At 44.7% G+C, this 21,335-nt stretch overlaps 1 protein-coding gene across 3 annotated transcripts in view; it reads left to right on the top strand.

Annotated features, from left to right (window-relative positions):
• Positions 1-21,335, top strand: part of itga7 (integrin, alpha 7) — a 33,107-nt gene that overhangs the window by 7,720 nt on the left and 4,052 nt on the right. For 2 of the 3 annotated variants that reach the window (XR_014633153.1, XM_084463642.1), the window contains exons 2-24: positions 5,264-5,391; positions 5,820-5,899; positions 6,369-6,624; positions 8,377-8,481; positions 11,351-11,558; positions 11,972-12,168; positions 12,408-12,496; positions 12,639-12,766; positions 13,193-13,288; positions 13,676-13,737; positions 14,109-14,278; positions 14,678-14,827; positions 15,236-15,351; positions 16,283-16,469; positions 16,933-17,013; positions 17,407-17,486; positions 17,654-17,731; positions 18,106-18,208; positions 18,755-18,973; positions 19,274-19,399; positions 19,650-19,763; positions 19,922-20,020; positions 20,840-20,965. Coding sequence is in view for 2 of the 3 variants with exons in the window: in XM_084463642.1 (XP_084319768.1) it covers positions 5,264-5,391; positions 5,820-5,899; positions 6,369-6,624; positions 8,377-8,481; positions 11,351-11,558; positions 11,972-12,168; positions 12,408-12,496; positions 12,639-12,766; positions 13,193-13,288; positions 13,676-13,737; positions 14,109-14,278; positions 14,678-14,827; positions 15,236-15,351; positions 16,283-16,469; positions 16,933-17,013; positions 17,407-17,486; positions 17,654-17,731; positions 18,106-18,208; positions 18,755-18,973; positions 19,274-19,399; positions 19,650-19,763; positions 19,922-20,020; positions 20,840-20,965 (2,998 nt within the window). In the remaining variant the exon portion in view is untranslated. Of the gene's footprint in view, positions 1-5,263; positions 5,392-5,819; positions 5,900-6,368; positions 6,625-7,604; positions 7,737-8,376; positions 8,482-11,350; positions 11,559-11,971; positions 12,169-12,407; positions 12,497-12,638; positions 12,767-13,192; positions 13,289-13,675; positions 13,738-14,108; positions 14,279-14,677; positions 14,828-15,235; positions 15,352-16,282; positions 16,470-16,932; positions 17,014-17,406; positions 17,487-17,653; positions 17,732-18,105; positions 18,209-18,754; positions 18,974-19,273; positions 19,400-19,649; positions 19,764-19,921; positions 20,021-20,839; positions 20,966-21,335 lie in introns of all 3 variants that reach the window. The other variant, XM_084463643.1, reaches the window with a different exon arrangement.

Raw genomic sequence — 21,335 nt, 5'->3', positions numbered from 1 at the left:
AGGCTAGTGTGTTTATTTGTGTGTGTGTGTGTGTGTGTGTGTGTGTGTGTGTGTGTGTGTGAGATTCTGTGATTCTTTTTTGTTGGAGTGTGGATCTGTCCATGTGCGGATGTGTTTAAGAAGGAGACAGATAGGAAAGATTCCCATGAGTAGAATGGATGGGATGGGGGATGGGGTTGTGGAAGCCTGTAGGATTGGAGCTTGTATTTTAATTATAACATTTACTCCTGCACAAACGTAACAACAGACTTCTGTATAATTTTACTACATGGGGCAAACTGAGTGTTTCGACATCTCATAACATTTTCTTAGATTGATTACTTTTAAATCGTTTTATCTTAAAGAGCTGAGAGCCAAACTATTTGTCACTGTCTGGCTGTTTAAATAGATCTCATACTCTCAAACAATTACAACAAACTTTACTTTGCACCCTGTAATATGTAACAATGTAATATGTGTTGATTATTGATCCAATTAATAATGAACATTCTAAGAGATTTTGGCCCTTATCAATGTGTATGATGCTGAATGGTTTATGAAAGATTAAGAAAGCTTAAGTGCATTGTGCATTATATGGCCCTCTCTCCCTATCCCGCCCATCTCCAAACCCAGCTACCTCATGTTGTGTTGGTTTAGGCTGTGCTGGCCCGATTCATGCTTGCATTCCAGTAGACTGTCACCCATACACTCATCCCCCTCACCTCCTGGCTCCATACACACACACACACACACACAAAACACACCCACACACACGCACACACTTCTTTCCCTCCGTGTCAAATATGGGATTATGGAAAGATGAGCTTGGCTACTGAGGGAGTGCAATGTGAGTGGTGTTGGTGTCTCTGACTCAACCCCCCCCCGACAATGCAATGAAAAACACACGATGATGCTTGTGTGAAATCACCGCCTTGTGTGACATGTTATCTGTGTCCAATTTGAGCTTTAAAAGACACATGGACAGATGATGATGAATGGGTCTGTCTAAACTTTGCACTTATTTGAAGAAGTCTTGTGCATTCTATCGCCATCACTGTGAACCGTGAAAATAGTATCCATAAAGATAAACACAAAAGCTCTTTCTATAAAATCGACTTTTATTACCACATTCTATAAACTCTTCTCTTCTATGAGTGCCTTCCGAAAATTGCCCTGCCCCTAACAGTAGTAAAATAGGACCTAATAAAACTTTCTGCTCGGATGAGCTCTTATTCTCATCCGAGAATACAAGGCTTCTCTCTCTCTCTCTCTCTCTCTCTCTCTCTCTCTCTCTCTCTCTCTCTCTCTCTCTCTCTCTCTCTCTCTCTCTCTCTCTCTCTCTCTCTCTCTCTCTCTCTCTCTCTCTCTTTGTCTCTGTCATGCTCTTTGTCTCTGTCGCTGTCGGTGCGTGGCATGAATCCGACCAGCCCGTTCGCTCCACTGGTTATTATGTCTTTGCAGCTTCAAGAGGAAACAGGGTCTTGGAGCCCCATGTCATATAGGCCCCACTGCCATCAGCATAAAGCTCCTGTGTACTTGATATATCAGACCACCCAGTCTCCCACCCTCACACCTGCCTGTCTATCTGCACACCCTGAGGAGAGAGAGCGAGGTAGCGCCATCACCCCTCAACATAAACCAGCATTCTGGAATGCTAAGCTGTGATGTGGGTTCAAGATGTAATCAGGATCCGGATGGGGATAAGGTGTTTAGCTTGGCTGAGTCCAATTTGTTTAAACATATGGGTTAGCATTGAGTGTGACATTATTGGCGAGGTTTATAGTGGAAGCCATCAGTGAACGTAGTGTTTAGAGGTGTAATGCGAATGATGTTCGCATTCACTCACTCACTCACTCACTTACTCACTCACTCACTCTCACTCTCTCTCTCTCTCTCTCTCTGAGTGGCATCTTGTTGCATTTGCATTTGTGTGTCACTGGTACAGGAAATGAACGATGGAGAGTACGATTTTTCATTATCTCCCATCTCTTATTTCCTCTTGTCTCCTCAAATCACCTTTTCTCTTCTCATGGCTTCTCTGCCTCAAGAGATTTATGGCAACACCTATTCCAGAGGCTTAAACAACCGTTGCAGACAGCTCGCTATAACACAGCTGCCATGCAAGGGAGATGACCCTGAACCTGCTTTAGGGATGTCTGTTGAAGATCAACGGGAGGTGCTAAACATCCCTTGTATAAATACAAGCCACTTTTTCCATTTCCGATCTGATACTGACTGCAATATTTTTTTTTACTCAAACTACTTCTCTTTTTGGTACGCTCAATCTGCAGGTGCTACAGGCAGTGATTCAGCTTTATGTTTCAGCGGGAGGTTTATCAATAGGAAATACTGCAGAAATGTATGTGTTTATTCTTGATTTTATCTCTACCTTTCACCTTAATGGACCGTTTTCATTAAATTGTTACGTTATGTGTTATAATAACAATTATTATAAGCCTGGTTTTAGTAGACCAGAGCCACAGCACAGGCTTCACTAGTTTTGGTGAAATTGAGAATATGTAATGATTCCAAATTAATTAAAGAGCCATTCCTGTGTTTACCCTAGAATGTCTCTTCTGAGGAAACAAACGACCCAACCTCCATCAGGCCTCTATCCCCTATCTCTATCTCTATCCTCTATCCCCTCTATCCCCGAGATACACAGGTGTATCTCAAGATGTTAATTAGGGCCACTGGAGTACCGACAATCCCATCATTTGTTTCAAATGGGAGAGACTAATTCAAAAATGAAGACGATAATTGATGAAGACGATGATTGTTGAAACAACATTTGGCGATGTGGCGACCATTTGGCGACCATCATAAATTCTTCTTCATGGGACAATAGCTCCATGATGTCTGCCAAGAGATGAGATTCAACCTGATGGAGTATCGACGCTGGTGGTGGTCACTATGGATAGAATTCCTTGGCCCTGCTCCCATAGTCAGTCCCATAGTTATAGTCCCAGAGAGGAAGGGGATGGAGGAGGGTTGCAGTAAGTTGCAATGAATACAACAGACAGGAGCTTGAAAGAAGGATGTATATATAGTGGCGCTAACTTGTACTCCTGTTTAATACCTGGAGGGGCCTGACAGATGAAGGGGAGGGGCTATCAATGAACAGTGTGGGAATTTGAAAAAGGGACTGAAAAAAATAGGAGATGGTAGTGTGATTGTTTGAAATTTTGCTTTAGCTACATTTAATGAGCTACACCTGTCTTGCCCCCCCTCTTACACCTCTGTGATAAAGGTCTATAGTGTATGAGATAGAGACCCCTTTAGAACTACTTCATGTACAGTATATTACAAGCTAATATATAATTTTACCTTCAATTCAATATTCAATTCAGTTAAAATTCTACTCAGTATTTATTTATTTTGAGCTACTTTATTTTACCCCCCGGCTTGGCTATCCCTTGGCACAAGACAGGAATCCTGCAAGTGATCCGTTGGAGTCTTCATTAGATGCCGTGGGTTCTATGTTCACCGCTATAAACAGCTCCCTGGCACTCTGTACCAGCTGTAGCATTGTTGATAAGTCACCCAGCCACAGCTGGGCTGAGACTCTGCTTTTCATCGCAGCAGAGGGGAGGGCGGACGCACCCTTCTCGGAGCTCTGGCAGCTCAAAGTCACATTATCACACACTAAATTTATAAATTAATTAATGTAACATATAATGTCTACGGAGATGGGTAAGGACTAGTCCAAGTCCTATGGCCGGTTTCCAAGAAATAGTTAGATTAACTCATTCCTTTTCCAACCATCTCCTCACTTTTTCTACTGTACACTACTTGTTGCGTGTGAAGACATTTTTATATGAAAAGGAGATCTAACTACAGCTTAGAGTGGCGTGGCTGCTCTGTGCATCACACTTTATGTGGTCCCTCAGACATAGTCCGATGAGATGCCTCTGCCAGTGGTGTCTGTCTGCGTCTGGCCCCCCCATGTTATCAGCTAGCCAGGACATATATATAGCCAAAAGTCCAGCACGCCACAAGCAGGGCTCTAATTTAAGATTGTTACACACTAGGGGAATGTGGAACTCCTTACTTCATACTGTGCTTTCAATAGTGTGGTTCACATCTCGAAACCCAAGCCAGGACTATATTATACACCCACTGCTAATGAGAGAAACACACGCTGTAGCTCTTTCTCTGCTCTTTCTTTCATTTTCACTTAGTAACCTCTCCCTGTCTGTTTCCTTGTGTCTTGCTCCCATGCTCGCACCATGGCTGACGTTGTTTGGGGCTCAACATTGGGGTTTTTAAATAGCCTGCTAGCCTCGATCAGCCAGCCCAAAAAAGGCAGAAGGCATCACCAGGGCCTCGTCGTCGTCGTCGTCGTTGTCCCCCACCACCCCCACCCCCACCCCCACCCAGAAATATCACTATCCATCTCACCAGAAATACCTTTTTTCCACAACGTTGAATGGTATTTTGGCGAACCATGAAGAACTATCAGAAAGCCACAGTAAGGCACCTTAGTCGCATATATTCCCTCACATAACTAGAAGTGTGAAGAAGTTGTGTTTTGTTTACCTTTAGATGTGTTAAAATTGTAATAAATTAAACAAAAACATATTACATGATCAAGGGGATCAAATCCCATTTGATCCCTCTTAAAGTCACAGTGTGTGACTTTAGGAAAGTTCACTTCAACTAGCTCTTAGCTTAAAATGACCTATCTGTAGTCAATGCTGATCGATAGTGTTTTCAATAATATTATCAATAAAATCATATCTGATATATTCTACAAATAAAGAATACTGGCCAGCCAGTTACACTACTCGTTTACAAGAATTTTACAATAGACCCTTCCAAAACCCCTCCCATTTACTCGCCAGCCAAGCTATGCTTGTACGCGTCACACAGTTGCACAGCCAGCTAGACTGGACAGAACGCTGTTATTGAGTTTTTGACATTCTGAACTAGGAGGTACTCAATCTAACACATTGTGACTTTAATGTGAACTACTGAGCTCACCTGGAGCTCAATGTTGATTTCTACATAATCAATATATTAAATCACCATTAATGAAATGAAGTTACATTTTTCAGTCAAATTTGTCTCAGTCAGCAGACGTCAGATGTCATGAGGAGCAATTGGGGGCGAGGGCATCTGGCTCAAGGAGGCCTAGAGTTAGACTGTGAACACAGGGTTTGAACCAGGACCCTTCTCCCTAACCTCCAGACTATCCTGTCCCTGAGAGGTAACACGTCCGTTCAGGTGTTAGGAGAGTGAAGACTGTGACTAATCAGTACTTATGGATGCTGTTTTCCCCCAGGATACTGGTGGGGGCCCCGCGGGCTGCGGGACAGGGGGCCCAGCAGGGCACGCGGCCCGGGGCGCTGTTCAGGTGTCCCATCACACCAGAGGAGTACGACTGTGAGAGAGTGGACATCGACGGAGATGGTCAGTGTACTGTGATCTCAGCCTTGGACTGGGATTGATATGCCATGTTTGCCACTGTCCTATTGGATCCAAATGTCACAAAAATACATCTGTACACACAATGTATGTATTCTTCATAAATGTTTATCATAACACAAGCCTGTATCAAGAAGCGGATACTTGTAAGCTGTCCCATCTTTGACAGTACTAGGTGAAACCGACTATTCAAGCAATTTCTAATTCCTTCATGGGATTAACATTGTTTCATTGATTTATTGATTGATTTGTCTTCTAATTGGACGTGTCATACGCTGATCAATGTTGGTTGTAGTGGAAGCATTACAAATCTCAGTTTATATGAGTGTTGAATTAGTGCGCAGAATTGCTCTTTTTAAATGCATTGGTATGATCCTCTCATAATAACCACTTGCATCAATGTTCCTCCCCAGTGAGTCTGGACAGAGAGAGCAAGGACAACCAGTGGCTGGGAGTCACAGTAAAGAGCCAGGGCATTGGAGGGAAGGTGGTGGTAAGTTCACCAACATAACGGCACCACAACGCAACCACAACATAGCATGGAGTGGAGCTAGAAGAATTATACTTTGACACGCCCACTTTTTTGTGTCCTTCCTGTGATCGAAAGTGTGAGTTTTAATGATGTTTATCTGGGAGCTTAACTAGTTGTTACAAACAAATGAATTGTAAGACTGCACTATCAGGTCATTTTCTGAATTCAATACTCAATTCACGATGGTTAAACTCAGAGAACCACACACCAGACCTAATATAGCAACATCATATATTATGAGAATAATGCATTAGCATCCAGCTCTAACAATAAAGGAACACACATCTATGACACACATCTACAATACAATCTATAATACAAGATGTACAGCCTGCCAAATCAAGTGCTCTGAGCTCCGTTTTAACTCTCTCTCTCTCTCTCTCTCTCTCTCTCTCTCTCTCTCTCTCTCTCTCCCCCCCTCCCCCCCCAGACCTGCGCCCACCTGTACGAGATACGACAGCGGGTGTCCCAGCCGTCAGAGACGCGTGATCCCATTGGCCGCTGCTACGTGCTGAGCGAGGACCTGACGGAGCGGGATGACCTGGACGGGGGCGAGTGGAAGTTCTGCGAGGGCCGGCCCCAGGGACACGAGCAGTTTGGCTTCTGTCAGCAGGGGCTCTCTGCCAGCTTCACCCCGGACAACAACTACATCCTTTTCGGGGCCCCGGGGACTTACAACTGGAAAGGTAATGGCGGCCGATTTGAGGAGCAATGGTGTGTGTGTGTGTGTGTGTGTGTGTGTGTGAGATTGATGTGGTTGATGTGATAGATCGTTGTGCATTTATTTTACATACCTGATGGCAAATAATTCACATGCAAACAATTTCTTACATGAATTATTTTACATCGTCTACTTCTGCCGTCAGACAGTCAGACTTTACTTCAGGCACTGTGCATACTTTGAAATGGATTCATAACAGATAATGATGGATCCGCAGCATTATAAAGTATTAAAATCCTACATTTGGATTAGTATCAACAAACCTTTTTACAAGCAATTCCCCTGCTGCTAACCAAAAGACGAGCCAGATACAAAGAGTGGGGTATGGTAAACTGCCAATGCCAATCCAGTAAGTTCATTAGAGCAAACTCACTGTTCGTGCCATTGAGTTCCTTTCATGGGATCACCATTGTCTAATTTATTTATAATTCAATCTGCTAATTGTGCCCAGGCACAATTAGTGCCCAGGCATTGCTCTGGTGCATTCAATCACTATGCGTCTGACATATGGTTCAGCCATATAGCACAAGCCATCAATATAACTAAGCAGGGGGTTCACTCTACGATTTGCATGCCTCCATTTGATATTATATTCTATAACATAGCTGGATTTGCTCTGTAAGGCTATAAAGTCATTTCAGTTATCTTACTGGAAAACATTTCATGAAAAAGCTCCAATAATGGATACTTTATTCAATTTATGTTACATTTTTTGCTTACAATGTATTTTAGATTATGTATTACTGTATGTGCATGACAGTTTTGTGAGAGAGTGTGTGTGCGTGGTGTGTGTGTCTGTGTGCGTGTGTTTGTGTGTATGTGTGTGTGTGTGTGTATTTGTGTGTGTGTGTGTGTGTGTGTGTGTGTGTGTGTGTGTGTGTGTGTGTGTGTGCACTGCATGAGATATGGAGTGCTTTGCTGTGCCATCACATCTTTGAATTCCAGGCGAGATGCGAGTCCAGCTCATCAACCAGAGTCTGCTGGATCTGGGTTTCTATGACGACGGGCCCTATGAGGTGGCAGATCAGAAACAGCTGAACGCCCGGCTGATCCCTATGCCTTACCATAGTTACCTGGGTAGGATCCCTCCTCTCTGCTGCCCGCTGACCGCGCACAGAGGAGAAGGACAGGGCCGGGGGGGAGGGAAGGTTGACCTTTAACCTCTGTACCCAGAAAATAACTTTAAGCTCACGTCCCAATGCTGGGATTTGGCAGTCAGGCTGGCTCAGACTGGCTTAAGGACAGTTGTTGGATGTCTGTTTATGACTCACCAGGGTCAAGAGCAGACTACTCCTTAATACTGTCCCTGAGTATTCATTGTCCAAACATCTGTCATACAGTGTCACATTTAATCTTTTACACTGATGATCACATGATGATGAACAAAGAGGAAGAAACATTTTCAGTTCTGCGAGGGCAAGGCAGCCACAATGCATTCTGGGTACAGTCAGGGTATAAATTGTCAACCCCTCCCCCCCATCCCCATGTCAGTGCTCAGTGGCTTCCAGAGGAAAGCCACTGAGCCCAGCACCCTGACTGAGCACCAATAAAATCGCAAGCCATCTCACCTGCACCTCCTTGTCCCCTCCCCCCCTCCTTTTATTTTCTTTCTTCATCACCCTTTTACCCCCACCATTCCACCACCCCTCCACCACCCCTGCACTCCTCTCTCTCTCTCTCTCTCTCTGTCTCTCTCTCTCTCTGGTCTGGGCCATAGGGCTCTTGTTCATGGCTAGCCCCTTCGAAGATACGCTGCTGTACAAAACGCAGGAGCCCTCCAGCCGCTCCACCTTTGAAGACGTAGCTCATAATAGCTACCTAGGTTTGTAGACGTGACGGGTGTCTGTTGTCTCCCGATCGAGACTGACTGGGCTTGTAGTGGTGTTGTCCTACTGTCTTCTCTGTCTCATTCCGATTGATTTCTCTGCACTGTAAAGCCCAGAACTATAGTGTGTTTAAAGCCAGTCGAGAATTAATTATACCACCATCCGCTGTTATGAAAAGACAGCCATTGTAGCACTGTTTCTTCAGCTTAAACATAAATTAACTGATGAAAACATGAGTCCAAATTTGTGAAAAGACATACATACATAAATATGTATTCAATCCCTTAGCTGATGACTTGACATCAATCAAATGGTTGTCTTTGATTATTGCAGAAGGGTGTGTGTGTGTGTGTTGTTTGTGTTCTATTCTCCGTCTGCTGGTCTCTGTTGTCGTCCCGTCCGTCTGTCCCGCCAGTCTGTCAGTTAGAGGGCATGTGTCTGTCTCTCGTCTGTACACAGCTCTCCAGGGCACTTGGTGGTGGCGGTGGATACCTCATAGGTGTCAATCAAATGTCTGCTTGTGGTTTGCTAACAACATTGGGAAATTAGTAAAATAACATTAGTGACTTCATTAACGTGGGTGAGTCCATCAGCATGAGTGAGTCGATGAAGGCCTATTCCATTAACAACAGAGGACCAGGGACATCCTCCGAAAGATTGTTATGGCTGTGGGGGAAGGAACATAGCCCTCTCTTAATAACCCTCAACCTTTGTCTATGGTATGTCTAAGATTATCGCTGAACCAATTATAGTAATACATATATATGTATATATATATATTAAGTATTATTCCCGCCTGCTTCTGACATTCTTCTTTGGGTTTAAGTGATTGTTTTGTCTTGTTTATGGCATCGATAACATCGATAGTGGCTTGATATTAAAAAGGATTACGTAGCTTCCGGCAATGACGTGGTTCCAATATCTCTCTAATATCTCTCCATACACTCCTCAGAAGTTCCCCAGTGAACTTTATCATGCGTTTAATAACTTGCATACTTTCATCAATTTCTAACCCAATGACAATGCACACCTCATTATTTTTTATTTATGACAGAACAGAGGGACAGCTATTACTGATACATCCTCATTATCATTTCTGATACTCCACAAGCCTAATTTCATCATGTGGTAGCATTGTAATAATGGTCATGTTAGGTGGAAGCAATACCACATCAATACATAGCGGTGCACCTGTACGATTGGGACAAAATAGGAGGCAGCTGTGCTGACCACTCCTATTGGAAATACACAAGAGAAACCAATTGTAGTTCATTTTTTTATGTTTTTAGTCTAATAACACCCCTTAAAGCCAAGTGGCCTATGGTTGGAGTTGTACTCAGTTTTACCATACACACAATCGGAAATCAATCCATTTCTATATCGCTGTAGTATAATCAATTGGTTTCCTCACATTTTACTTTACTGCCTGTAATTCGACAATTTTAAGGTCACAGTTGTCCTCGCGGAGTCATTAATGACACAGCCACCCTCCCGCGGCCTTTTAAAAACCTTTGCGGGAAAAAGCCCCATGTCCCTGTAAGGTTTAACAGAGGCCTGGCCGCTGGTCAATGGTCGTGGTCCCACCCAGAATAGCGCCAGGCCCAGAGTGACAGTGAGTAAAGAGTAGCAGCTCCATTTAAGGTCGTTTCCCTTTTGCTTTTACGGGAACTGTCATGGCGGCCGTCACATTCCACACCTGCCACCCCTAGAGCTGCTCTCTTGTTTGTCTGTCGTCGTTTGTCTTCTTCTTGGATATTAATTGTGCATGTTTACTCTTGACTAACATCCCCTCCCCCCATCCCCCCTACCTCCTCTCTTGGTTACCAGCCCTCTCTCCCTTCCAACACTAGAGAAGCAGCCACTGCATGCCTTACCATAGGTCACGTTTAGCTCACGTTTTATTTCAACAAAGTGATGTTTCCCACGGCTTGCCAACATACTGCCAACATGTCACATTTGCATTTCACATCTCTACCCCCACGGCATCACACAGTTAAGCATTCCCTCAGCAGCCCCCTGCCCACAAGCTCAATGTCTTCCCACAGTCTTGCTCCCTACTTTATATGCAAACACATGATTACACTCTCCCATTCAAACAGGTACACACACAAACACACACACACACACACACACACACACACACACACACACAATCAGTCACTTGATCAATGTCCCACCACTATGTTTTCATCACCGGTGGCAACCGATACTTTTCAGTGGCACCGTGAATCTCAGGAGACAACAGTGAAAGCCCAGTATATCTTCTTCTATTTCACTTTACTACAACCCCCATTTGCTCTTCCCAAATACACACAGACCCACAGCTTCTCCCCCCTCCCTGGCTCAGACCGCCACTCACAAACGCAGTGCACTGTGGACGGTGGATATTTAACACCGCACTGAGTTTGGCATAAAATCAATAGTCACTTAAGGCACACATTTCATTAGTAAGGGGATGAGCAGAACTACTACATACAGAGGAGAGATGAGGCCTCTGAGCCACATGGTCAATACTGACCCTTCCTCTCTCTTCATCCTCTCACACACACACTTTCACACACACACACACACACACACACACACACACACACACACACACACACACACACATACACACACACACGCATACTCTCTCGCTCTCCTCTTGCTTTTCTTTCTCTCGCTCTTCAATCTCTCTCTCTCTGTCTCTCTATCTCTTTCTCTCTGTCTGTCTCACTCTCTCTCTCTCTCTCTCTCTGTCTCTCTCTCTCTCTTTTGCTCTGTGTCTCTCTGTCTCTCTGTCTCTCTCTCTCTCTCTCTCTCTCTCTCTCTCTCTCTCTCTCTCATTCTCACCCCGTCTCTCTTTCCCCCCCCCTCCGTCCCCAGGCTTCTCGGTGGACTCCGCCATGGGCATCATGAGTCTGGGGGAGCTGACCTTCGTGGCGGGGGCTCCCCGGGCCAACCACACGGGGGCGGTGGTGCTGCTGCGGAAGGACAACGTGTACCGCCTGGTGCCGCAGCACATCTTCTGGGGGGAGGAGCTGGCCTCGTCCTTCGGCTACTCTGTGACCACCACCGACCTCAACAGGGACGGGTGAGTGCTACACTGGGTTCCTCAACCAATAGCAGCTGGCGGAAATGGGGGGGGAAATTGGACCCGTAAAAATCCATTCAACTCAGAGGTAAAGGTCATTGGGTGGTTCAGTGGCTCCACCCACTAATGGACTAACCATGTAATTAATACGTTCGTCAGCGACCCGGGTTAGATTCCCTCCTGCGGTCATACCCTGCATGTCATTCCCTCTCTTCCCAAACCAACTTTACTCGTCTCTCGTCCATCTCCTGTCAATACAGGAGCACAAAGCTTGTACAATGACACGTATATTCCCATAACAAAACCAAAGTATAACAAAGACATATACATATACTATCAAGATTCCACGTCGCTCTTCCTTTGGGGTTTTCCTATTTCTTTGTCCGTGATTCCTGCCTGCTTCTGACCTCCAGCTGGACAGATCTAATCGTGGGCGCTCCCAACTTCTTCGATCGCAAGGCGGAGATCGGCGGGGCTGTGTACGTGTACCTGAACCCCTTCGGCCACTGGGACGACCAGGCCCGGCCCATACGCCTCAACGGCACCTACGACTCCATGTTCGGCATGACGGTCAGCAGCATCGGGGACCTGGACCAGGACGGATACGGAGGTCGGGATCACCGAGATGCCTTTTCTCTTTATCTAGCTGTCTGCATCTCATTCCATTGGGGGCGGCTACCAACTTCAATGGATTTTAATTGTTATAATGTCAAATAGAATCGGTGTGGAAATGGAATGAGACTCATCAAATACTCTCCCTGCGTTTGCCTTCGTTTCCTCCAAATCGTGACGTTCAACCACGTTTTAAGGTGACACTAAAACTGCTGTTTTCTTTCTCAACCCGGGCAGACATCGCTGTAGGAGCGCCGTTCGATGGCGACGGCAAGGTGTTCATCTACAGAGGGTCCGACGCGGGCATAGAGACGAAGCCGGCACAGGTGAGTGCACAACACAACACAACACACACCTGCTTTGAGGAGGGGCATAACTTTGAAGAAAGGAAGGATGGGAGCTGATGAATGGATTGAGTTATTCAAAGCTGCGTTGGTTTTAATGGCCGCTCCTTGCTCATGGCGTCAGGTTTTGGACGGGCGGGACTTTGACGTGAGGCGCTTCGGCTACTCCATCTCTGGCGGTCTGGACGTGGATAAGAACCAGTACCCGGACCTGGCTGTGGGCTCTCTCAACGACTCTGTGGTTCTCTTCAGGTGAGGAAACAAGAAGAAACGTGTTCACACTTTTGTTTCTAACTTTGAGTTGAAGTATAATTTTTTGGTGTAGAGTCAGACTTTTATTTGATTAAATCATAGTAGTTGATTTATGTCCCAGTACATTCAATAATCATTTACAACTTCTAATGACAAAGCATAAAAAAAATGTACAGAAATGTACAAAAGCACCATATCTGTAGTAAATAATTACCAATTTCCGACCGACGTATATTCCTACAGCACTCTGGTCGAGGTTTTTTAAAACTTGGTCGTGCAGCACTTAAAGTATCTCCAGTATCGATTTTATGCCTTTGATTATTCTCAGCCTCACTTAGAAGTCTCCTTGGATAAAAGCGTGAGCTGTTTTTAATGCCTTCTTCTTTCATTGATGTGCACGTCCTTGTTGTTACGTTGGTGTTTCAGATCCCGTCCCGTCATCCACGTGGTCAGGGACCTCTCTATAGAGCCTCAGTACATTGATCTGGAGCAACGCAACTGTCAGGACACAGATGGAGTCTGGTAGGAAAACCGCATAGAAATCATAAAACTACTTTTGTACAAAAATGAAATCTTGTATTTATTTTGTCTATCAATATTTCTTTGTCTATCTGTCTAGCTACTTATCTTTCCATCTCTCTATCTGACTGTCTGTCTGTCTCTCTCTGTCTCTGTTTTATTATCTGTGTCTGTCTATCCGTCTCACTCAGTCTCAGTCTCTGTCTCTCTCTTTCATCGCAGTCTCTCTCTCTCTCTCTTTCTCTCTCTCTCTCTCTCTCACTGTCTTTCTATCTCTCTTTTTTCATATTGATGTATTTGTCTGTTTGATATATATGTCTATCTGATAAATAATTATGAGTATGAAATTAAACAAATCAAGATAAAATAAATGTCTTACTTGTTTTCCAGCGTGGAGGTGAAGGCCTGCTTCACCTTCACAGCCCACCCTGAACACTACTCTCCACACATCAGTAGGTCTCCACACGCGTCCCCTTTAAATACACCCCAAACACTTACAACACCTCTCCTGCACAGTGGACTCGATTCTATTTATACACAGTATCTTTAACCATGGATTAACCTTAGTTAGGCATTATTTTAAGGGCAGGGCTCCAGCTGTGTAATATAATATTCCCTTAGATGATGCTTACATATCTCCCATCCCTGGTGCTCACTCTCTCAACATGCACTCTGTGTGTGTGTGTGTCCTGACATTTCTACCTCTCTTCCCTGTTGCTCTCTCTCTCTCTCTCTCTCTCTCTCTCTCTCTCTCTCTCTCTCTCTCTCTCTCTCTCTCTCTCTCTCTCTCTCTCTCTCTCTCTCTCTCTCTCTCCTGCCCCAGCTCTGGTGGTCCACTTTGAGGCCGACGCCGAGCGCAGGAAGCTGGGCCTGCTCCACCGCGTTAACTTCCTGGGTCGCAGTTCGCTGATGCCCGAGTACACTCAGACAGAGGAAGTGGAGCTGCACAGACAGAGGCACCCTGTGTGCACCAGCGCTGTGTTCCAGCTGCACGTGAGTCACACGCACCCGATGCATTGATATGAAGCTCATGAAACAAGAGATAAAGAAGAAGGTTGAATCGACACCCAGCCAAAAGGACACCAGAGGCAAGAGGGTTTGTTGCAGGTTTTCTGTTGTCTTAGAGAACTTCTGTTGTCTTAGAGTACACGTGTGTACCAGGGTGACTGTTGCTGTTTTGTGATCATTATGAAGACATAAATATAGATCTGCATCTCCAGATTCTATTGAGAAGACCACCCATACAAAGAGATGTTCACAGTGCAATCCACACACATGGAGGTTTATGGTTTATGCACTTCAACCAAAGCCTGGACCAACCAAACAAACGGACCCGAACAAACTGTTTGCCTCCTGTGGTGACCTTTGACCTTTGAATCTGTCTCCGTACAGGAGAACCTGGGGGACAAGCTGCGGCCCATCTCCCTGGCCATCACCCACACCATCAAGCCCGTCCCGCCGCGCAGGCACTCAGGCTCCAAGCAGCTGGAGAAGCTGGCTCCCATCCTGAACGTGTCGCCCTCCAACACCCTGCACTCTGAGGTCAGCGGGAGAGATTGAGATGGATTGTGTTCTTTGTCTTTCCCTGGAAGTACCACAACAAATTTATCTTCCTCTAAATAGCTGTGTGAAAGCACCCTCAGAAAGGCTCCCTTCATTCCAACCGAGGTCAACGTCCTTTTTAAAGACCTTTATTTACATATTGCATCGCCCACTCTGCTAAGAACGATTGGTGGCCCAAGCACTTTCTCACGCATTTATTTATATGGTTTGAACCCATTTTAAGCATGCCAACCAAAATGTATGTATTAGTTCAAAACACAAAACTGCACAACAATACACAACAATCCTACACAACATCACTGAGGCTCGGGAGATTGGTTTAAGAGAAGGAATAGGATCTGTAATGGGTGCATATTCTATATTCCTATTCTATTTTTCTCCTCACAGGTTAACTTCTTGCGGGAGGGCTGTGGTGACGACAAGATCTGCCAGAGCAACCTGAAGCTGAGCTACCAGTTTGGAACACGACCTCTGAACTCTGACCTCTTCACCCCTCTGCCCAAGTTAGTACCTAACACAACCTGCTGTTGAAGGGTAGAGACGTAATGTTACATGCTGTTGATTTGAACACGGTTGCCTGGCAACCAAGCACACAGGGTCTATGTAAATGAGATTGCGGGTGCATGTTCGTAAATGCATTAAATAAATTGCAATAGCCGTCTATCGATGGATGCTGCATGTGTTTGACCTTGGTTTTTAGTTTAGTCGCTTGGCCATTAGCATCTGCTAAAATAAAATATGCACCATGCTTTATTATGTATTCTATTCATTAAGTTATTATGAAAAAGTCTAGTCCACCAATACGGAATTTGTTTTTGAATCCTTTCATTAGCATACATTCATGAGCGTGAATGTGTATAATTGATTTACCTGTGGTGTGACTTAATGCATTATTCACATTAACAGTGTTTTACTTATCGAAACAATAATCAACTTGATGAATAATGCATAATGTCAATAACTTAATAATAACATATAATTAAATAATAACATATATGCAATGATGTTCACCTCTATTGTCAAGGATGATGACATTCACATTTAAGACATTTAGCAGGCTCTTTTATCCAAAGTCACTGACAACGGCTCATACGCACATCGACGGCATAGTCAACCATGCAAGGCAACAGCCAGCCCGTCAGGAGCAGTTAGGCTTAGGTGTCTTGCTCAGGGACACCTCGACACTAGGGGGAGCCGGGGATCGGACAAACAACCCTCCAGTTACAAGGCCACCCCCTCTACCTCCTGAGCTAAGCCGACCCCATTAGCGCATTCATTTCCACTACTAGATCGAATGTTAGCAGGGTACCATTTCTTCATATTAATGTCCTGTATTTCTGCTGTGACACCCACGTTCCCTGTCTGGGATATACAAAATGCATCCATCTCATCTTAATCCAAACTAATTTCCCTTCCTGTCCCCCTCGTGTCCAGAGATGATGAGGGGGTGCAGGTGTTCTCCATGACGGACCAGCGATCTGTGGTCCTGGAGATGACCATCACCAACTCCCCCTCAGACCCCCAGGACCCAGACGAGGACGGAGACGACGCCCACGCCGCCCAGCTGCTCATCTCCCTGCCCCCCACCCTCTCCTACATGGGCTCCCGCATCCCATCACAGGTAGACCCCGTTATAGCCACACTGTGGAGGGCCCCAAGGGTCACCACTACTAGGCTTTCATACAATGCACTAACCTCCACAAGCGAGTCTTCAGTGCGCCAGAGTATGGTAATATTGTTTGACCCCCTCATATTATGGGTTTAATCTGCGTTGATGCATATTTGACTACAATTGAGCAAATGTGGATTATCTATTTAAGGTTTTTGGATGCCACCTAGTGGCCACATATTTTAACGTATTTTAACGCAGTCCTGGTAGGTAGAACAAGACGGCATTCTTGTGAACAAAACATTGTTCACAATATTCTTTAACAATCACCAAACATTAAAAAAAAATGGCATGAAATAATGTGTTTTTAACCCCTAAATCTGTGCATAATGTTTCATAAATAAATAATAACAATGATCGTGAAGTCCTTCGTTTTCTCCTTCGTTCGATTGATTTTGGTTTGGTTTCGTCCCAGTCACAAGTACGATGTGAGCTCAACCACAATGGCACCCAGACTGAGTGTGAGTTGGGGAACCCGGTCAAGCGAGACTCTGCGGTAAGGCAGTAACCATGGAGACATTTCCTCTTCAATGTGTTATGCATTGTTATTCAATGAGGCACATGTTGAAGTGGGATATTAACAATGAGAAAATAAAATTTAACAAAATAAATGAGATCCCTTATTAATAACAATCACAAAGCACATTAACTTAAGTTGATGAACTGTTTGACATTGCCATTTATTTACGTAAATGAACAAGTCATTATCTTAGATACATTGTGATTATAAATCATCACAACAAATTAATTCAAATTCTGAAAATATGTTTATAATACCTTGACCTGAAATTGGATTTATGATCAGTACCCTAGTATTTAAGTATTTAAAAAATATTGCAATGTTACAATGTTTCTGGACAACAAAATAACATTTGGATTTGTTTTTTAGATAAAATTCTCCATCATTTTAGGAACTTCCAATATCACCATAGAGACAACCGAACTCAAAGTTGATCTCCTATTAAGAACGTAAGAATCTTTTTACATTTTACATTTGAATCAACACTATAGAAAACAAACAAAAACTCTCAATATAATATAATGCTATATACTGTCTTTTTAATACTGCAAACACAACCCAAAATATCATTATCGGAAACGTAAGTTTCACTTGTCCTTTTTGTATTGGTTTTCAGCATCAGTGAGCAACCAGACCTGGCGCCAGTCAAAGCTCTTGCTAAAATGGTGATAGAGCTCCCCCTGTTGGTCAGTGTGTAAGTACACCCTCCAAAAGCTCTGCCAATGGCCTCTTTCCCTTCCTTTACACAATAAATATCATCTATCCATTCAGCCACGGGATAGAGAGAGACACATTGTTGGCGAGGAATGCTTATGGAGCTAGTGATGTCATGTTGCTTCTTTGATCCGACTAGACAGGGCTGTGAAGCTGTGCCAGTATGTGCTTCTGTGTGAGACTCTCATGTGACCCTGTCTGTGTGTGTGTGTGTGTGTGTGTGTGTGTGTGTGTGTGTGTGTGTGTGTGTGTGTGTGTGTGTGTGTGTGTGTGTGTGTGTGTGTGTGTGTGTGTGTGTGTGTGTGTGTGTGTGTGTGTGTGTGTGTGTGTGTGTGTGCGTGCGTGTGTGTGCAGTGTGGCCCGTCCCCACCAGCTGTTCTTCAGTGGGGCCGTGAGGGGCGAGAGTGCCATGTCCACGCTGGACGATGTGGGAAGCCCTGTGGATTTTGAGTTCACGGTGAGAGCTTTGAGAGTTTTGTTGAGGTTCAGCTGTTACCCAAGCCGGTAGCAACCCAAGCCGGTGACAACAGTCTCTGCCAGTGTCAGGTATAGCAATAGTAGGATTGTCAAATAGGTTGCTTTCATACATTACATTTGGGAATTTAGCAGACGCTCTTTTCAAAAGCGACTCACGATACGTGAATTTTAAATACATGTCATGAAGGAGCAGGTATGGTTAGACACCTTGAAGCTTGCCTTTGGGGTCATTGCGATTTGAACCAACAACCATCTGGCTGGGAGTCTAACACCCTGACTGCTAACTAGACTCTCCTGCCCTCCAGTCCTACTAGAGATATCAAAAGTACACCATACATCTAAATAAAAAAAACATAAACTCTTACAATTAGGGGCCTATTGGCTCTTTTAGAACACATGATATTTGTACAAAGTGAATAGGGATTGTTCACTTTGTGTGTGTATGTGTGTGTGCATATGGTCGAATATATGTTGCATTTGGATGGGATACTATATATATATATTATTTTTTTTTTATTGCTATCAGGTATCCAATCCAGGCCAAGAGGTGCAGACACTGGGGTCGGCCTTCCTCAACATCATGTGGCCGTATGAGTTGGCCAATGGAAAGTGGCTCCTGTATCCTGCCAGCCTGAAGTTTGAGAACCACCCGGACGTTCGCTGCACGGCGACAGGAGCTCTCAACCCGTGGAAACTCCCCCACAGCAAGGCTGTAGAAGAGGCCCTGCAATCCCAACATCTGAGGGTAGGTGGAGGGGGCTCATTTTGTTCCTTTAGCATCACACGCCAGTCATAAAGTAATACAATTATGGCCAAACCTATGATAGGTTTGGCCAAAAAAAATAAATAGAGAAAAATAAAGAACTATTGGAACGTTCTTCCAACTGATTTGGAACTATTTCAATGCTACGTCATAGCTAGACGACATTGTTCGTCTAGCTATGTGTTGTTTTTTCAAATTGACCTTACACTTCATGCTTCTGTTTTAACAGTGCGTTTGAGCTGCCACATCACTGTGTCTGTGTCTGTTCACCTTGTGCATCAGGCCGGGAGGAAGAGCCGGTCTCACCCTGAAGACGAGGGTCATGGGGGTCAGGTGATGACGAAGGGCAACGCGGGACGGGCCACCCCGGCGGTGGCTGCCTCTGAGCGACGCAAGTCCCTCAAACTGGTAAGCTGAGGCGTAGGGACCCTTAGGGAACAAGTCGGCACACACACCCACACACAAACACAGACACATATGTCTAGCTTTGTACACAAACTTGTGTCTGTTTGTAATTTCTGCATATAAGATAACATACGCACAATTTAATTTACAGATGACGCACGTGTGCAGAATTAAATATCATACTTCCTCCTTCACATTGATCAAGTATTCAGCCATTAATCTCTTTCTCTCTCTCTTTCTCTCTGTTACCCAGGACTGTCTGTTGGGTTCTGCACGCTGTGTGCTCTTCCAGTGCCCCCTTTATAGTCTGGCTAGCCAGGCTGTCCTCAAAATGCACGCCAGGCTGTGGAACAGCACCTTCATAGAGGTAAGAGAAGGCCTTACAAACACATCAGCTAAGACCAGACAAGAACGTGTCTGTTCCTCTCTCTCTTTGTCCTCCTTCTCTCTCGCTGTGTCTCTCTCTCTCATGCACACCATCTCTCACCATTTCTCACCAACTCTTCTCCGTTCCTCCATCCCCAGGAGTTCCCATCCATCAGTGAACTGGAGCTGGTGATCCGTGCCAACGTCACTGTGAAGTCCACCATCAAACACCTGCTCCTCAGGGATGCTGCTGCTCAGGTAGAAACCCTTATCAGACACACAGCATCACCTTCCCACCCGCGTTGATGGGTCTTTCACATTTAGCCACTTCATCGTTATCATTTAGGCTTCCCAACCTTTTTGGGACCCTTTTGTACCCTCACAGACCCATCGGTACAGTTCAAGTACCGCTTTCTCAATACCAAACTAGACCTGTTATACTATTATGTTCAAAGCTTGAAGCTCAGTTCAGCAACGAGCAGCAAAATTCAGAACCCTCTGCAAGCTGATCATAGTCCATAATCGCTAGATTTAGCGGACACTCAAGGCTGAGAACACTCAAGGGATACAATCAATATGGGAGCAATAAATTGAGTGCTGTACAAGTACAACTTAAGAGGGTGCTTTGATTGAAACAAATGGTGATCAAATGTTAGATTGCAATACTATGTGATTAAATGTTCGGCTCTGCAGACTTCATGATGGAGGGAGAGAAAACTATCAAGTGCAAGACCCCTCGTTGAGTAGACTGGATGTTATTTTGAGATGCGACAGCACAGTCGGCTCCGGCGATCTGTCAAACCAAAGCTGGACACTGTGGGGCTGTCAGGAGAAGCTTTAGGCATACATCGATTGTGAGAAGGAGGCTATTCAGCCAGCTCCCACATTCTGCCCAGGACACTGAGCTAGCCAAGAAGACATACAGACATATTCTTGGCCTAGGCTTAATCCTCATCTTCCCACATACTTAGACGGAATTAACTCTTTAATTCTTGCTTAGTGTATAATTGTTTTAGCTCTGTTCTAAAGCCCATGAAGCAGTGTGTTATTAAGAGGTGCTCTGTGTTGGACCTACAGGTTCCAGTGATGGTGTACCCAGAGCCCGGCCTGGCCGACCAGTACCAGATCCCCTGGTGGATCATCCTCATCGCCATCCTGGCGGGCATCCTGCTGCTCACCCTGCTGGTCTGCCTCCTGTGGAAGGTAATCTGATCCCAACCTCCATAGTTAGTCATTTATACATGGATATGCACTGCGTCTCTCTCTCTCTCTCTCTCTCTCTCTCTCTCTCTCTCTCCATCTCTCTCTCGTCACTGGCTTGAGTCACGACTCGCTGGAATCAATGGTCATGAGACATACACTGGAAGAGTACGTCATGAATGATCTAAACCTACACCGTCTGAGCAAAGTAGAAGGGGTTCAATACAAGTTCAGTGTAGTATTAGCATTGATTACATTATAAGTAGGTCTTATTCACACTCGATTAGTGTAGACGAGATTGGATTCAAATTCCATCCAGTATGGTTGATCCTTCTCATTAAATCTGCACTGAACAGCTATTTATATATTTCAT

Source organism: Micromesistius poutassou, assembly GCF_964030765.1.
Source record: "Micromesistius poutassou genome assembly, chromosome: 2".
NCBI lineage: Eukaryota > Metazoa > Chordata > Actinopteri > Gadiformes > Gadidae > Micromesistius > Micromesistius poutassou.
This window is presented reverse-complemented; position numbering and strand designations above follow the sequence as displayed.